A 15780-nucleotide genomic window follows, 5' to 3' on the forward strand; every position below is an offset into this window, starting at 1 on the left:
ACCTGCTCCAGGGAACATGTCTTAGCACGGCAGTTGGACTGTAAGATCAGGAATCTCCAGAGGTCACTTCCTATTCCCGTCATTCTCCACTGCCCAGATATGTATATTAAAAACAAACAATTCTAAACAGCTAATTACTTCCATCTTTGCTATTTTAAGCGCTTTATATTCTGGGAGAAAAAATAAAAATAAAAAAAATCGCCATGTCAACAGAAGATTACGTGTTAAAATACGTAATACATCAGTGACTCTTTAACATCCATTCCAAAGAATCTTAAGAATGCTTTGGGTAACAGTGGGAAACATATACTAAGAACTAACTATCCAGTTACTAGCTATGATCTGGTAACTAATTTCCGCTATTCTGAAACTGCCAACTATAAGTGTCATAACATTAGGAGACACACCATCTCTAGTTTCAACAGCTGCAGAAAAGCAAAGCAGAATTATCTGATTGGTCCTGGCTGGTCTAAGGCCCAGTGTGGGCTTGTTTGTGGTATACCAGTACAAAATATTTACTAAGAAGGAACAATGACGGATTTAAAACCATATTACCATTTCTCTCTGAATAGATATCTGTTGCTGTAAGCAGAACAAACGACGCTGAGCAATACTGTTTCTTCCAGGTTTCAGAGGGTTTCCTTGCTGCTGCGTAATCTCACTTTAAAACAAATTACCTGAATTACTGTGGCAGATTTACTTCTGGCTTCCTCCCATTTTGTCTTTTTTAGATTTAAAAAAATAATCCTAGCTAAGTGTCTTCTCCAGTGCTTCTGGATGATGACTGCTGCGTTGTGTTTCTTCACGAGGCGTCGATGGGACAAGAAGTTTATTGCGTATTTTTGAATTATCCGAGCAGCTCTGTCTCTTTCCTACAAAGAGTGAATTTGAACAGTCAGGACTGAGAGTTCTGTTCATATTTTGGATGCATTAAAAAACTATCTTATAAAAATTAGGCTTGCCGATACCACTGCTTTTCTTTATCCTATTTCAAAAAATTTTCTGAGACAGAATGCTTGCTTCAGCACCGAGTTTTTTGTAAAAGTATCTTTCTGCCTTGACAGTACACCGCGTCTGTTACAGTTTTTTAGTGCTGCTCAAGTAATCTGTTTTTAAGCCTCGATTTTAGTTCTCATTCACAAGAGTTCAAGATATATATGGTATCCAGCTATACTGAAATAACATAAAATTACAAAACTGGCCACACCAGATCGTGTCCACCTAGCCAGAGTTTTGTCTGCATAGACCAAGCAGTGTTTTTACAGTACCCCAGTGACAGTAGTATACAGACTTACATACATCAGGGCAACAAGAAAAGGAACCTGTTGATGTAATACCTAAGTAAAAAGATCATATAGTCAGAACCCTAACTGGTAGTCTATCCATACTGCAGTACAACAGAGCAGAGTTGCTCATATTGCAAGATTAAATTCAAAATAACATCTGCAGTGCCTGTGGGTTTTGTTTTTGACACCACCCGCCTACAATCAGCTTTGCTATAAAGTATATTAAAAGTTATTTATAAAGGAAACGCTTCTATCTTCGCATCAAGACTATTCTTTTAATAAGGTAAAGAAACTGGAGAGGAAAAATTCCCCATTGTATGCCACAGATTCTTAAACTATTCCACTTGGACACTGCTCGATTTTCTAATATCAATCTCAGATACATTTAAAGTGTTTATCAACCTTAATGGTACCAATAGTTTCACAATCATCACAAGTTCTGGCATAACTACTAGAAAAGCAAGAAACAAAATAATACACAACTTCACTCAGAACACTATGAGGAAGTCTAGCAGTTTAGCACCTATGCAGAAATAGTAAATCCATGTGAAAGTTTAATTTTACAAGCCATAAAGCATAATTAAACAAAATAACAATTAATAGGAATTTAAAAGGAAGAGCTCTTTTCAGTTCAAGGAAGCAGTGCAGCAACTTCACACCTGACTTCGGAAAAGGATTTAAGGGGTACTACATTTCAGTTAGAACACAAAATAATTCCCGAAGGACATTAATTTTTAAGGAGCATCCACTTTGCAAAACATGTAACTACTTTAGGATGGTTTTCTACTCATTTTTAGTAGATTATGCTACCAAGAGGTACATATAATTTGATAATAATATCGTTTGTACGAATTTTAATGCCAATATTATTCTAATAAACCTGTGTACTCTATGAACAGTGAATTTATATTCTTTACTTAGTACTTCTCAAAGTAGGAGTTCCAAGCATTGCACAGATAGAGTACCTGAGAAAGTTTCAGTTCCCTTTTCAGCCTGAATTTCCTCCAAGCAGACTGAATTAAACGAGCGGCTCGAGTTTCCTGCCGTAGATCTAGAAGCCGTGAGCACAGAAATGATAGGTAGGTAATAACAACCTATTTAAACACAGAATATAGCCAAGTTAAGAACCACACAAGAGCTGGATACATTTACATCAACTCTAACTAAAGACAGCTATCTCACCTTCTCATCAGGAATTGTGTTTGACATGTCTGAGTAATGAATCATTGCTGGTATTCCACCTAGGTCAGAAACTGCATTATTGATCAGCTGGAAGTTCTTCTTTTCATTTTCTAACAGTTCCTTGTACAAGACTGAAGCAGTTACAGCTTTGCAAAGAGAAAAAATTTGTCAAATTAGATCGAGCATAAGAGTAATGGATTCAAGAAGTGCTTCCGAACATTAAGTAACTTACTTTGGTCAAATGGTCCTTCCATAACATTTAGAGAAGTATCAGACTCGGATGAGGAGGAACAATTTAGTCCCACCTTATGAGTTCTTGAGCACTCTACTGTTTGAGTTGTACGCTGGCACACAGCTTCCAAAGGCACATAACACGGGTGGTAATGATGAATTAAATGACACAGTACTCTTCCATCTGAGAAACAGACTGTGAAATTTTCCACCTGTTTAATAAAATACAGTCAGATACAGTTTCCTTGATTTTTCAATACCATTTAATTGATAGAAAATCCTATACCCAGTTTATGTCTTGTACTTTAGAAAGTAATCCATCATAGAATGGCCTGGATTAGAAGGACCATAAACATCGTCTAGTTCCAACTCCTCGCTGTGGCGGGGTTGCCAACCAGCACATCAGGCACTAGATCAGACATGAATTCTGATTGCTTATTTTGAACAGAAACTATTGCTTCCTTTGAACATTCACTACGCTGTCATATAGCTGTAAGAAACCTGCAACAAGTGTGAATTGCTGTACAGTGAAACTTCAAGGGAAACGCTTGAAAAAGAAAGCACTGTTTCTACAGAAGGATCTCTGGAAACTTCTACAGATTGCTCTCATGTAGCTCTTCAGTGCAGAAATCAGGCATGAACTTGCATGAGCTTCAAAGACTGTAATTTGCCCTTCAGAAAGATTATCAGGTGTGACAGCATTCGGATTGAAGACAAGTGTCTTAACAGGGCTTCTCAGAGAGAACAACTGGTAACATAATCCTTTCAAACAGACATCTCTGAAGAGAGGAAACCTTCTTGGCCTAAACATTAGTTTAATTCCCACAGTTACTATGAACAGTAAAAAATGTATGCACAAATACTTTTAGGATGAATACTCATTTAAAAAAAACAGAAGAAAACAACAAAAAAACCCACTGCAACTAAAATGTTATATTCCTAAAAGGCATATTAATGCATGAGACTAGCTAGAAGGCAATACGCTTTCGCTCAGTATTTTAAAAAGGAGAGCTGCAGGTCAATCCACAGAAAGATGGTTATTCCCAATCAGATTATATAAAGTTGAGAAGGATATTTAAAACTATTTAGTATTGCCTGTAACAACATTATTTGATAGCTTAAAGAATTCTGCTCTCTAAAGAATAAGCATTTTACCTTGATATTGTAAAATCCACAAACAGCATTAACCCATGCCATCAGCAGCTTCACATTTTCACCGTGACTTTGAGGTGAGGGGCTACTACTGTTATCTTCTTGTATTCTGCAACAACTTGAAAAAAGCTTGAGAGCACCCAGCTGCATTTTTATCTTATGCGCATTCTTTAAAAATTGGATTTCTTCTTTTAACTGTTCCACATTAAGAAGAATATCCACCTATTACAGAAGACAAAAAAAAAAAAAAAAAGAAAGAATTTATTTATGTTAGTAGTGATTAATATGGACTTGCCAACATAGGTGGCAACATCCACTACCAACTACTTCAAGCAAAGAACTTAAACCCACGCTCAGCCTTTTCATGGCAAAAGGTTACAGAGCAGTTTAGCAGAAGCGGGTGCTGGAGTAGGGCAATGAAGCAGGAAGAAGACAGTAGTGAAGAATTTTTGCAACTTCATTAAATACTTTATACTGCCTGTCAGACTAACCTCAGAAGCTAATTCAAAATTCAATTCTCCACTTTCAGTTTCCAGTTAATAAGCGCTACCAGCTTTTGGAAACCAAAGTTATTTTAGTCTAATTATCAATTCCGGCAGCCTAACATCATATGCTCAGAAATATCTGTGTGGTTTTTTCCCACCAAAAACTTTTACGACTGTATACAAGAAAAAAAGCATGCATAAAAATGTTAAAATATACCGTTAGGGCTATTAGGTAACATTTCTATGACACTGAGAATTTACAGTGTAAACAGTTCTACGGTCTGCCTACACAGTAAAAAAAAAACAACAAACACAAAGAAGTAATACCTGGAAAGCAAAGACAATTTTCCACAGCAGAGCTAATGTTCGTTCCCTGTGTCTGTCCACAATATCCCTACAGTCAATTGAAGCACCTATTAAATAAAACAAAGAAATAAAACATGCACTAGTCCTGCAATGGGCTTAGAATAACTGATTTCTAGGCCTTACCGCTGTCATCTTTCAAGTGAATTCCTCGCTTTTTGAGAACACTGAGAACAATATCAACATTATGCATCTTCTGTAGACGACTAATTGCTGGAACTCTCAGCTGTTTTGAAAGATTCCAGTCTCTGGTTAGAAGTTCCATTGCTCTCCTAACAAAGGGAATTTCACAGTTTAATACCTTAACTTAGCTCAAGTAAAGTATTTTATAAGGAAAACAAAACAGTTCAAAATAATACTGTATCAACATACACAAGACGAATGCCACACTGTAGGTCCACAGCCAGATTTGTTACAGCAAAATCAAATTCATCAAGTGGAGTTTGAATATGGCTGACAGGTAGTCCCAGGAAACCAAGATGGCGGGAAAGATCACCTTCACCACTCAGAAAGTCACGAGAAATTGCCAGCAGAATGTCTTTACTTGTCTTAAAACAAACAAACACAGATATAGGTTAGATACAAATATTTAAAAAGATAAATGTCTTTCACAGCTTGTCTGCACAGTACAAAAGTACAGGAAATTAAACGTAGTAAAGACATTTGTCTGTATGACAGATGTTGCATATTCCCTTATCACAGCAAAAAAATAAGAAAAATCAGGAAACCCACAAAATGGTTTAAGACCAGCTGCAGTACGCTAGAGCAATACTTAAGAGCAGTGCAAAAGCTTAGCTTTAGAAAGGGAAGCAAGGTAATGCGACATAACAGAGTCTTTCCTAAAGAACCAACACAAAATGTTCTTAGGAAATCTTTTTCATAACCATGAGGTCATGTACTGAGAATGTTCAGGTAAAAGCACAAGCACGAACAGCCAAGACTCATTATAGAAAAATACATGATATTAAAAAAAACAAACATACATTCAGTCACAGAATGTTCAGATGCAGAACAATGCTCGACAGAGACATCAAATCATATCCTCTTACCTTGAATTCTGCATCCTTACAAAAAAGGCAAGGGTCATGGCCAATCAATCTGGACTGTTTAGCACGATCCAGAAAGCAAACTAACAACAGCAATTTTTTCAGTGTAAATTTCGACAAGGCTTCTTCATGACCTAAAATGACAGAATCAATTAAGTGGCAGTTCAAAAATTAATTGCTAAGATGGCCTATTTTGGGAAATGCTAGTTACCTTCTCGGTAAAGATGAGGCACAGTGGGATGTCTATATTCAGCTGCAATGTCAGGGTTCCAAAGCAAGCGATTAAGAATAAATATTGCCAAACCCATAAAATCACTATTGCTCTCCAAAGTTATCAGTTCCCCATAAACAGTCTAATATGAAGGAAAGAAGAAAAAAAACAGAACCATTAAAAATGGTCTTAAATGCTATATGCTCTTGTGAATATCATACACTAAGGAAATAGTATTGAAATTCTGTAATAGCAAGTGGTAGTTAGTCTCTAAAAATCATTTTTTTAAACAGTGACTAGAAGACAAAACCAAAGGAAATTTCAGAACATTCTGTCATATAAAAACGTCTTTGATAATTTCCATTTGATGAAATCAACCAGGAGCTCCCTTAAGAAAGATGCATTTTCCTATAGCTCACTGAGGAGGGAAACTAACTGCAACCTGCTCTTCTGTAACTAGTTCAACTTTCCTCAATTAAATATTTTCCTTTTTAATAAAGTAAACAACTTCTAACGCAAGTTGGTTATAATAAAGCAAAGGGAAAGTAAACATGCTGTAACTTAATCAAACCTACTTGGACTAATAAAACAGAAAATAAAAGAGAAACCTGAAACATTCTCCTCCAGAAAGCTTGCTAGATTTTCTAAATATTTTGATTACAGATCATAAGTTCTGCACTTACCTCCAGACCAATACGCAGCCACAAGGGATTGTAAGATAAAAGCCAGTTAAGGACTTTCTGCCTCTCGCCTGCAAAAGAGCATTTGGTGATATTACATTCAGTAAGTACTTCATATTATAGAAAAACAATTGCTTTTAGTTTAAACCAACTAAGATGTTGGTTTAAACCGACTAATGAGCAATCATTTCCTTACTCATAAAAAAGGAGAGTATGAAAATTTATAGTATTCTTACCTACATCTTTCCAAAGATGCCTATCTCGACGAACTAGCAAACGTCGAGTTTCAATCTCAACTTCCAGCTTCTTAATAGCTTTAACCATTGTTTCAGATGTAAACAGACGACAAGCATCCCGGCGTAACTTGTTCAGTCTACGACGAGCAGTATATGCTTTTAGAGATGCTTCCTCTTTTGTTGGTGCTTTAGGAACACTGGTTTTATGATGGTTCTCTTCTCCCAAGATAAGAGCAGCTGCATTTACTGTTTAAAACGCAGGTAAATATAAGAAATGAAATAATGAAATGAAATTACAAGATCTACTCTTTATATAAGAGCTTAATGTATACAAAGTAAAATGATAAATGAGACTAATGTTAAGATATTCATTAACATGAACAAAACATTTGAGAACATTAAAAGTGAAAATCCTGCACTTACCTTGTGAGGTGTTTGTTTTTACGCTGAAGTCATCAGGGGTAAGCACAAAATTTAACCACCAAGTGAAACCTCGTTGTTGCTTCTCTTTCCAACGTTCATCATAAAACATGTTTTGAGCAGCAAAAGGCATTGGGTGCCTAGGAATGACTTAAATAAATAAAATCAAAAAGTCAGTTTCTCCTGACTCAATGTTTAAAGAATAGCAGTTCTTGAAATGTATGACAAGCGAGCTGTGGAAAAATTAATGTCTGACACTCCATCTAGCACTACAGTAAAAAAAAACTAGGTTTTCAGAATCTCCAGTGACTTCTGAATCAGCCACCAGTAGATAAATTTCAGCCACAAAACATGGATAAAGTCAGACCACTATGACAAAGACATGATTTCTGGAACACAGGTCATTTTCGACACATATCTCAGGACAAAATCCAGTTGAGTTGTATTACCTCCAGGAACAACCACTTTATACACACATTTTTTCTGACCAGATCAGCTTACTAGTACCAGATTTCCTAAATCAATACATGTTCGTGAGAAGATTTCTCTTCTTAGGTATTCTGTTCTATTAAAATTTTATCAGATGTGGAAAAAGCATTTCACTAATAACCAAGAGTTGGCAGGGAACAGACCTGTAACATACCTTTTTGCACTTACTTCTTATATTCAAAACAGGAGGAAAGGACCATGTGTTACAACAGGTTTCCTATGGCATGCATGGTGAAAGGTACAAAATTTTCTACCAGTTATTTAATTGTGCGTACAATCTTCTATTTCATCCCAACTCTACCCAGTTAGGTCTCAACTACAAGCAACAGCAATTGAGCAATTAGTTCAGTGGATATGGTTCAGTGGTTACTGAATATCAGAATTCTGTTTACCTGTTTTCAGTGGTTTCACAAACGTCAGGTGAGACTGAGCCAATCCAGCAATGGGCTTGTTAATTCTACTGTTAGTTTTTGATGCTTTCTGAAGGGAAGAACCTAAAAAGAGCACACAAATATCAATAAAAAATGTCAGTGAAACTTATCATATTAGGATTCGTAATTCTTGTAACAGCACAGAACTGGAGTAATTTCCTACCAACCCCTATAAAATAGCAGTAATCTCTTGATGAAGAAAGTTAAGCAGAGTATCCAGTCTACAATCAATAAGGGAAGAAAAGTTAAGAGCACGGAACATCAAAGAAATGTACTGTTAAAATTGATCCTAACGGATCCTGATAGAGCTTTGACAGATGAAGTGACCTAGGGTTAATAGACCTAGATTTTCTGAACATACGAAAACAAACACTTTCAGAGCAAACTCTTTGTCATGCTGACATCAAATGAAGGATTAAAAAAAGTATGATGCTGCAAATGGACTTTGGTTCTTGGCTCACACCCAATGACAAGATGTTATCTCGAAAGCAAAAAAGATAAGAGACCGTAGTTTACAGACTATGTCAATATGTTTAGATGAAGTGGTTTTTTTGTGCTTATTCCAACCTCTCCCGGTATTCTCATAAGTTTTATGCATATTTTGATTGTTAATAAGAAAATTGGGTTTAACGTGGATTATTCTGAGGCTAGTTGCAAAGGTAACTTTTATCGTGAAATATGTTTTTTCTTTGTGAAGCCAGTAAACAGCACCTACTACACTATCTACGTGTGTAATTAAAATAACAGGTTATATTTTGAAAGAAACAGTGCTAAAAAGAACGTAATTCAAAAATGATGTCATCTACAATTACACCTGTGGATGAATAGAAATAATCTGGTGGGTAGCATTTCTTTTTCCTGCTGGACATGGACCTGGTAAGTTTTTATGAAGACAGCCTTAAAGAGCCTGAACTCAAACCACATTACTGAAAGCCCCAAACCAAATCCGGATCACAGAATGGGTCATCTGAAGAACTGAAGAAAACAGCATATGCTATTTTAATCTCAAAGCCATGATAATTTTTTCCTGGTAGTTGTATTACAGAGACCGCAAGATTCCCAAATGAAATGCTTATTTTAGTTACCACTCCTCTTCTATTCCTAAACATATCTGAGAGCGGAACCTTTTGAAACCATAAGAGCACACTGAAACACAAGAAGTCAGCTTGTTCTGATCTTCAAGCTACTAAATATTGGCAAACTGTGGAGGAAGGAAGATCTACAGAAAGCTGATATCATACTCAATGCAGACAGTAAAAAAACAGGCAGCACAAATAACACTTAGAAACTATTTGAAAATGCATGACAGCAGAAAGGGATTCAAATATTCACATTGGTAGGTGTACACCTAACAGCAATATTGTACAGTGAGCAAGTTTCTAGTAAATTTGAATTACCGTGCTCAGGAATTGCCAGATACCTTTTCCAGTTTCTGTCATTAGCAAGATTTAGAAAAGAATGAAGTAAATTTGAATCCAATAGTATAATCAAAACTCAGATCTAGTTTTCAGATTTGTACAACGCAGATAATTTCTAAGAAAGAAATTACAAAGACCCACATTTCAGAGATACGTAATATCCTTGACTGTTGCTAGACAGTTCCGTTTCCTATACAAATTTTATAAACAAAAGCATTTTCCAAAAGTGATAAATGAAAGTACAGCTCACCGGCTTTCTTGTTCTGCCCTATTCTCTCCCGCGTTGTATGTTTGAACGCTGATGGTCTCACGGTAGCTTGTGTTTTATTGTCCATGCTGGATGTAAGAGCTCTTTTTCTTTCCACTTCTTCCACGTGCACTGGGCCTACAACTCTATTTTTTTCCACAGATACTTCATTTTTCCTCTTACGACACAAACTGGTTGATTCAGTAGATGAGCTTACTTTGTCACTGGGACACTTATTTCCAGCTGAAACTGGACCTATGACTGGAAGGCGTTCAGATATTTCGGCCTTTGTGTATAATGGCACCATATTTTCACATGTCATTATTGCGCTATTAAGGCATTTCTTAGATTTGGGCTGAAGCATTTCCATTTTTTTCCTCTCATCAGCATTAGGCTTATTTTTGATGACAGTGGCAGACAGAACTGGGCGCTTTTTTGGTTGTTCTATCTGAGAAGAACGAGTTTGAAATTCCCCTATAGGAGGACAAGTGAAGTGATTTTCTTTGGATTTGTTATGATGAGGCACTTGTGAATCTACGCAACGCACCTCAAAGGCTTCATTTAACACATGTTCTACATGAACCTGTGTTTTTGTCCATCTGTCTCCATTTTCTTTCTGTTTTGAGGGGACACATTCCTTCACGACATAAGTCTCTGTAGTAGAAGATATTAAAGCTGCCTCGGGTTTGGGAGTCTTTGATTGCATATACAATTGCATGTCTTTCACAAACTGATCAGGTGACAGAATTGGAACAGATGGCACTACTATGTCTCCATCAACTTGATAATTGTCATTTACAAAAGAATCTGGACTTAAAAATCTCCTTGTACTTAAAAAGGGCACAGATGATGAATGTTCTGGAGTGCAAACAGGTGAGAGCGTGCAATTGAGAATTACTTCATCATTTGAAATTGGTGGTTTTCCTAATCCAGAACAACTGTATGCACTTCCAGATTTCAATTCACTGTGGTCATCAACTGATTTATTGAAGTTGTGGCTGTCCATTACAGGCAATAACCCCTCATTTACGGCAGCAGCAATATCTGAGAATGTAGTAGATCTCCTCATTGAAAGTGGTGTACAAGCAGTAGTACGAAGTTCCTCTAGCACTGGTGCAATAGGAGAGATAGGCAATTTATTTTCTGAGCCAACAGGAGATTCATTTACTGGCGATGTACTATTTTGCATTGCATTCTGATTTTCACATGATTGAAGTGGGCTTCTTAGTCTATCTGCCTCCTGGGAAACTTGAAAGGTTTTATTAACATTTTTAACTTTTGAATTTCTTTTATTAATTTTCCTCGGAATGGATGTTTCTGAACTGTTTTTCTTTTTTATAGTATCCCAAAGACTCTTCTGAAAAAGAACCATAAATAAATGTTAGTATGCTGCCTTTCTGCATACACTGATGCATAGAAGTGAACATCAGTACATTCTTTCAAAGTAAAATTATAAAAAAGAATACCTAGGCATATAACACAGACATGACGAAAAGGGAATATTTAGGCTAGCAAGGGGAAAGCTTGAGGGATCCACTTGCAGTTTTCTAACACCTAAGAAGTAGGTTTTACAGAAGCTGTGAATGCCCCATCCCTGGAAGCATTTAAGGCCAGGTTGGATGGGGCCCTGGGCAGCCTGAGCTAGTGGCTGGCAACCCTGCACATGGCAGGCAAATTGGAGCTAGATGCTCTTTAAGGTCGCTTCTATCTCAAGACATTTCTATGATTCTGTGGAACCTATGGTAGTACAGCAAGAGGCAGCAGGCACAAGTTACTTATGAGGAAGATTGAATCTGTTTATATATATGCGTAGGGAAAACATGTATCTTCATGATGAACAAAGTTAAACATAGAAATAGGATGTCCACAGTGGAGCTACAATCTCCCTCATAGCAAACACTCAAGGCTCGACTTGGCAAGGCGTAGCACAAGCTAGACTAAAGCTCTCCTTTAGCAGAAAATTTGATCAGAAAATTTTCACCACTTCCAAACAGAACATTTTTGTGATTGCCATAAAATAAGCATCTAAATACATTACTGCACTAAAAGTACCAACAAGACGATAGTCCAAAAAAGGCGGTAAAGTCAACACATTTAGTCCAGAATTCACTATGACTTATTTCCATCATTGAAAACAGGGTTTTTATTGGGGGAGTCACATTTTATTCTCTAAACAGTAATACATCAGTACCTATTTTTCAAACCTGCTGAAAAAAATGATATACAACATGGCCTCCCACAAACAACAATTAGGAATTTTTAATCCTTCATTGAATTTTACCTAATGAAAACAGTATGTTTCACCTACGTTAAAGTAATGAAATTAGATAAGACGATAAAAACGTACTCACCTTTTTTTTCACAGGCTGTTCAGCAACGCCCAAGAGCACAGCCTGATGCTTTACAATGCCATTGACAACAAATGTTACCAGTTCTCTGACCTTGCCTTCCTCTGACGGGGTCCATGTTACATAAACAAATATTCTTTGTCCTGACTAATGGAAAGAAACGATTAATGTATAGCGCTTATGTAAATTTTTTATCATCAAATATAAGAATAATCAAACCAAATGAGAAGCAGAACACAAAAGAAATGCATATTTTGACACTATGAAGTGATAATCCATCACTAAATGTCAGTTCCTCACCCTTCATTATATTAATTTAAGCAAACAATCAAAAATAGCATTTTACTCAAGAGGCATATAATTCTTCAAGAAATTATAATGGAAAGCAAGCAAGAACACATATAAATGTACCACACAAAGGATAAGACTAGGGTAAAGGTAGGTAGAAAAGATTACATGATTTTTTTGCACACATTAATCTAAAAATGTCATTTTCAGAGAACGGCATTTGGACTTGTAATCCGAGACTAAGTTTCAGGACCTTAGCTGAATGTAAACACAATCATTATTTTTTTTAGTCAAACAATCTGCAGAGAGACGATTACGCAGACAAGTTCATTGAATAAAAGTGAAGACACTGAGAGTCTCATCTGCAAATAAACAAGAAAGTCACAGAGCTCTGCGTATGCTGTAAAGATTCTTCATGCAGAGTGCCCTACCAAATAACTTCTGTGCTCTGCAGGTATCAGTACAAACAGATCAAAAAAAATTTTATACCACTGTCAAATTCAAAAAAAGGGGGGAAAGCTACCGATCTTTAGAGCATTTCAACAAGGAGTTCTGCCTATTTAAGCAGATCCGTTTCTGGAAAAGACACTAATTCAGCACATGCTTATACTGCAAGATCTGTCAACAATATGGCTGATGTGGTTGCCGAGCAGCTGTCCATCATATTTGAAAAATTATGGCTGTCCGGTGAAGTTCCTGGTGATTGGAAAAAGGGAAACATTACTCCCATTCTTAAGAAAGGTAGAAAGGAAGACCAGAAGAACTACAGGCTGGTGAGCCTCAGCTCTGTGCCTGGGAAGAGCACGCAGCAGATCCTCCTAGAAGCTATGTTAGTGCACATATGAGATAAAGAGGTGATTCGAGACAGCCAGCATGGCTTCACCAAGGGCAGATCATGCCTGTCCAATCTGGTGGCCTTCTATGATGGATGACAGCATCAATGGACAGGGGAAGGGCAACGGATGTCATCTATATGTACTTATGCAAAACCTCTGACATGGTCCCTCACCTCATCCTTCTCTCTAAATTGGAGAGGTATGGATTTGAAGGATGGATTGTTCAATGGATTAGGAATTGGCTGGCTGGTCGCAGCCAAAGAGTTGTCATCAATGGTTCTGTGTCAGGGTGTAGACTGCTCACAAGCGGTGTCCCTCAGGCATCAGTCTCGGGACCAGTACTCTTCAATATCTTCATCAGTGACATAGACGATGGCATTGAGTGCACCCTCAGCAAGTTTGCGGATGACACCAAGCAGAGCAATGCAGTTGATACATTGGAAGGAAGAGAAGTCATCCAAAGGGACCTGGACAAGCTGGAAAAGTGGGCCCATGTGAACCTAATGAGGGGGCCGGGGCAATCCCAGGTGTTTATACAAACTGGGCAAAGACCACCTTGTGAGCAGCCCTGAGGAGAAGGACTTGGGGGTCCTGGAGAAGCTGGACATGAGCCGGCAGTGTGCACTTGCAGACTGTAAGGCCAACTTTGTTCTGGGCTGCATTAAAAAAGGGGCAGCCAGTAGGGAGAGGGAGACGATTGTCTTTCTCTACTTGGCTCTTGTGAGGCCCCATCTGCAGTACTGCATCCAGGCCTGGAGCCTCCAGTACAAGTTGCAGAATTCTTGGAATGGGGCCAGAGGAGAACCACTAAGATGATGAGAGGGCTGGAGCACCTCTCCTATGAAGAAAGGTTGAGGGAATTGGGCGCGTTTAGCTTAGAGAAGGCTCCAGGGAGACCTCAATGCGGCCTTTCAATACTTGAAGGGAGCATATAAACAGGAGAGGGAATGGATGTTTACGAGGGTGGATAGTGATAGGACAAGGGGGAATGGTTTTAAATGGAGACAGAGGATGTTTAGGTTAGATAGTAGGAGGAAGTTTTTTGCTCAGAGTGGTGATGCACTGGAACAGGTTGCCCAAGGAGGTTGTGGACGCCCCATCCCTGGAAGCATTCAAGGCCAGGCTGGATGTGGCTCTGGGCAGCCTGAACTAGCAGTTGGCAACCCTGTATATAGCAGGGGGTTGAAACTTGATTATCATTATGGTCCTTTTCAACCCAGGCCATTCTATGATTCTATGAATAGTTAGTACTTGTTAAGTTCAACAGGATCTTTTAAATACTTCACAGCAGGATTTCAGTCTGCTTTTGCAAGCTCCTTGTTGCAGGTGATCTTCAGAGAGCTACCTCCTTCCCTCACAAAGATCCAGAGTGGGCAGGTACTGGAACAGACAGATCAGGGAGGTGGTGGAGTCGCCATCCCTGGAGGTGTTCAAGAAACTTTTAGATCTGGCACTAAGGGATATGGTTTAGTGAGGAAACGTTGGTGATAGGTGTACAGTTGGATGTGATGACCTCAGAGGTCTTTTCCAACCTCGGTGATTCTATGATTATTGTTTCTGTCTTAAAAGCCACATTCTCAGAAGTCAACTATCTGTGCATCTTACAGACATAATATATCCTACATTCTGACATAGAATTATAGCGAGGCCCTGGCACAGGCTGCCCAGGGAAACAGTGGATATCCCGTCTCTGGAGCTGCTCAAGGTTGGATGGGACTCTGGGCAGCCCAAGCTAGTGGCTGGCCACCCTCCGGACGGCAGGCAGATCGGAGCTAGATGCTCATTAAGATCCCTTCCAATCGAACCCGTTCTATCTCGACTTGGAAAAGAAGCTCTTCCCTGGGCAGCACGATTCCACAACTCGCAGGAGCACCTCACGCCGACGGAAGGAGGCTCCCGTGAAAAGAAGCCAGGCCCCCTCCGCCTGCAGCCGCCCGCGAGCACGGCTCGGAGCCCCCGCGTGCCCCCCGCAGCCCCGTACCTCCACAGAGAAGCGGCGGCGCTCAAGGCTGAAGCCCCTGGCGGAGTCAGGGAAGCGATCGACGAGCACCTCGACGCGCTCCGCGTTGGGGTTGTCGATCCCCAGGAGCCGCGTGCGCGAGGAGCCGACGCGCAGACTGCCGAAGCTGAGGTACGGCGGCCGCGAGAAGTGGCTGAGGACCAGCACGGCGGGCTCCTCGTCCGAGTCATCCTCGGGCCGCGGTACGGCCCAGCGCCGCCTCCGGGGGCTCCCGGCGGGGCTCAGCTGCCAAGCCGCCGCTGCGGGGAACGAGCTCGTGGTCATGCCCTGCGCGGGTCACGCAGTGGGTCCGGGCCGCGGCTCCCCTCGCAACCGGGGACGGGAAGCCGCGCTGCGCCACCGCCCCAACCGCTGCACCTCCGCCCGCCGGTTCAAATCCGGCGCCTCAGCCAATCGCTGCCCTTCCCGCCG

At 39.5% G+C, this 15780-nt stretch overlaps 1 protein-coding gene across 1 annotated transcript in view; it reads right to left on the reverse strand.

Annotated features, from left to right (window-relative positions):
• ASPM (assembly factor for spindle microtubules) overlaps window positions 1-15726 on the reverse strand; it is a 31364-nt gene extending 15638 nt beyond the window's left edge. Inside the window, exons 1-17 of the mRNA XM_085231517.1 lie at window positions 15331-15726; window positions 12229-12372; window positions 9881-11234; window positions 8174-8275; window positions 7296-7442; window positions 6873-7118; window positions 6640-6707; window positions 5957-6098; window positions 5749-5879; window positions 5072-5247; window positions 4826-4971; window positions 4664-4749; window positions 3855-4073; window positions 2701-2911; window positions 2469-2614; window positions 2252-2380; window positions 678-872 (exon numbers count right to left, since the gene is read on the reverse strand). Coding sequence (XP_085087643.1) covers window positions 678-872; window positions 2252-2380; window positions 2469-2614; window positions 2701-2911; window positions 3855-4073; window positions 4664-4749; window positions 4826-4971; window positions 5072-5247; window positions 5749-5879; window positions 5957-6098; window positions 6640-6707; window positions 6873-7118; window positions 7296-7442; window positions 8174-8275; window positions 9881-11234; window positions 12229-12372; window positions 15331-15633 — 3945 coding nt within the window. The 5' untranslated portion in view covers window positions 15634-15726. The remainder of the gene's footprint in view (window positions 1-677; window positions 873-2251; window positions 2381-2468; window positions 2615-2700; window positions 2912-3854; window positions 4074-4663; window positions 4750-4825; window positions 4972-5071; window positions 5248-5748; window positions 5880-5956; window positions 6099-6639; window positions 6708-6872; window positions 7119-7295; window positions 7443-8173; window positions 8276-9880; window positions 11235-12228; window positions 12373-15330) is intronic.
• Window positions 15727-15780: the final 54 nt, after the last annotated feature.

Source organism: Meleagris gallopavo, chromosome 10 (genome assembly GCF_905368555.1).
Source record: "Meleagris gallopavo chromosome 10, MGAL_WU_HG_1.1, whole genome shotgun sequence".
In the NCBI taxonomy this organism is placed as follows: domain Eukaryota; kingdom Metazoa; phylum Chordata; class Aves; order Galliformes; family Phasianidae; genus Meleagris; species Meleagris gallopavo.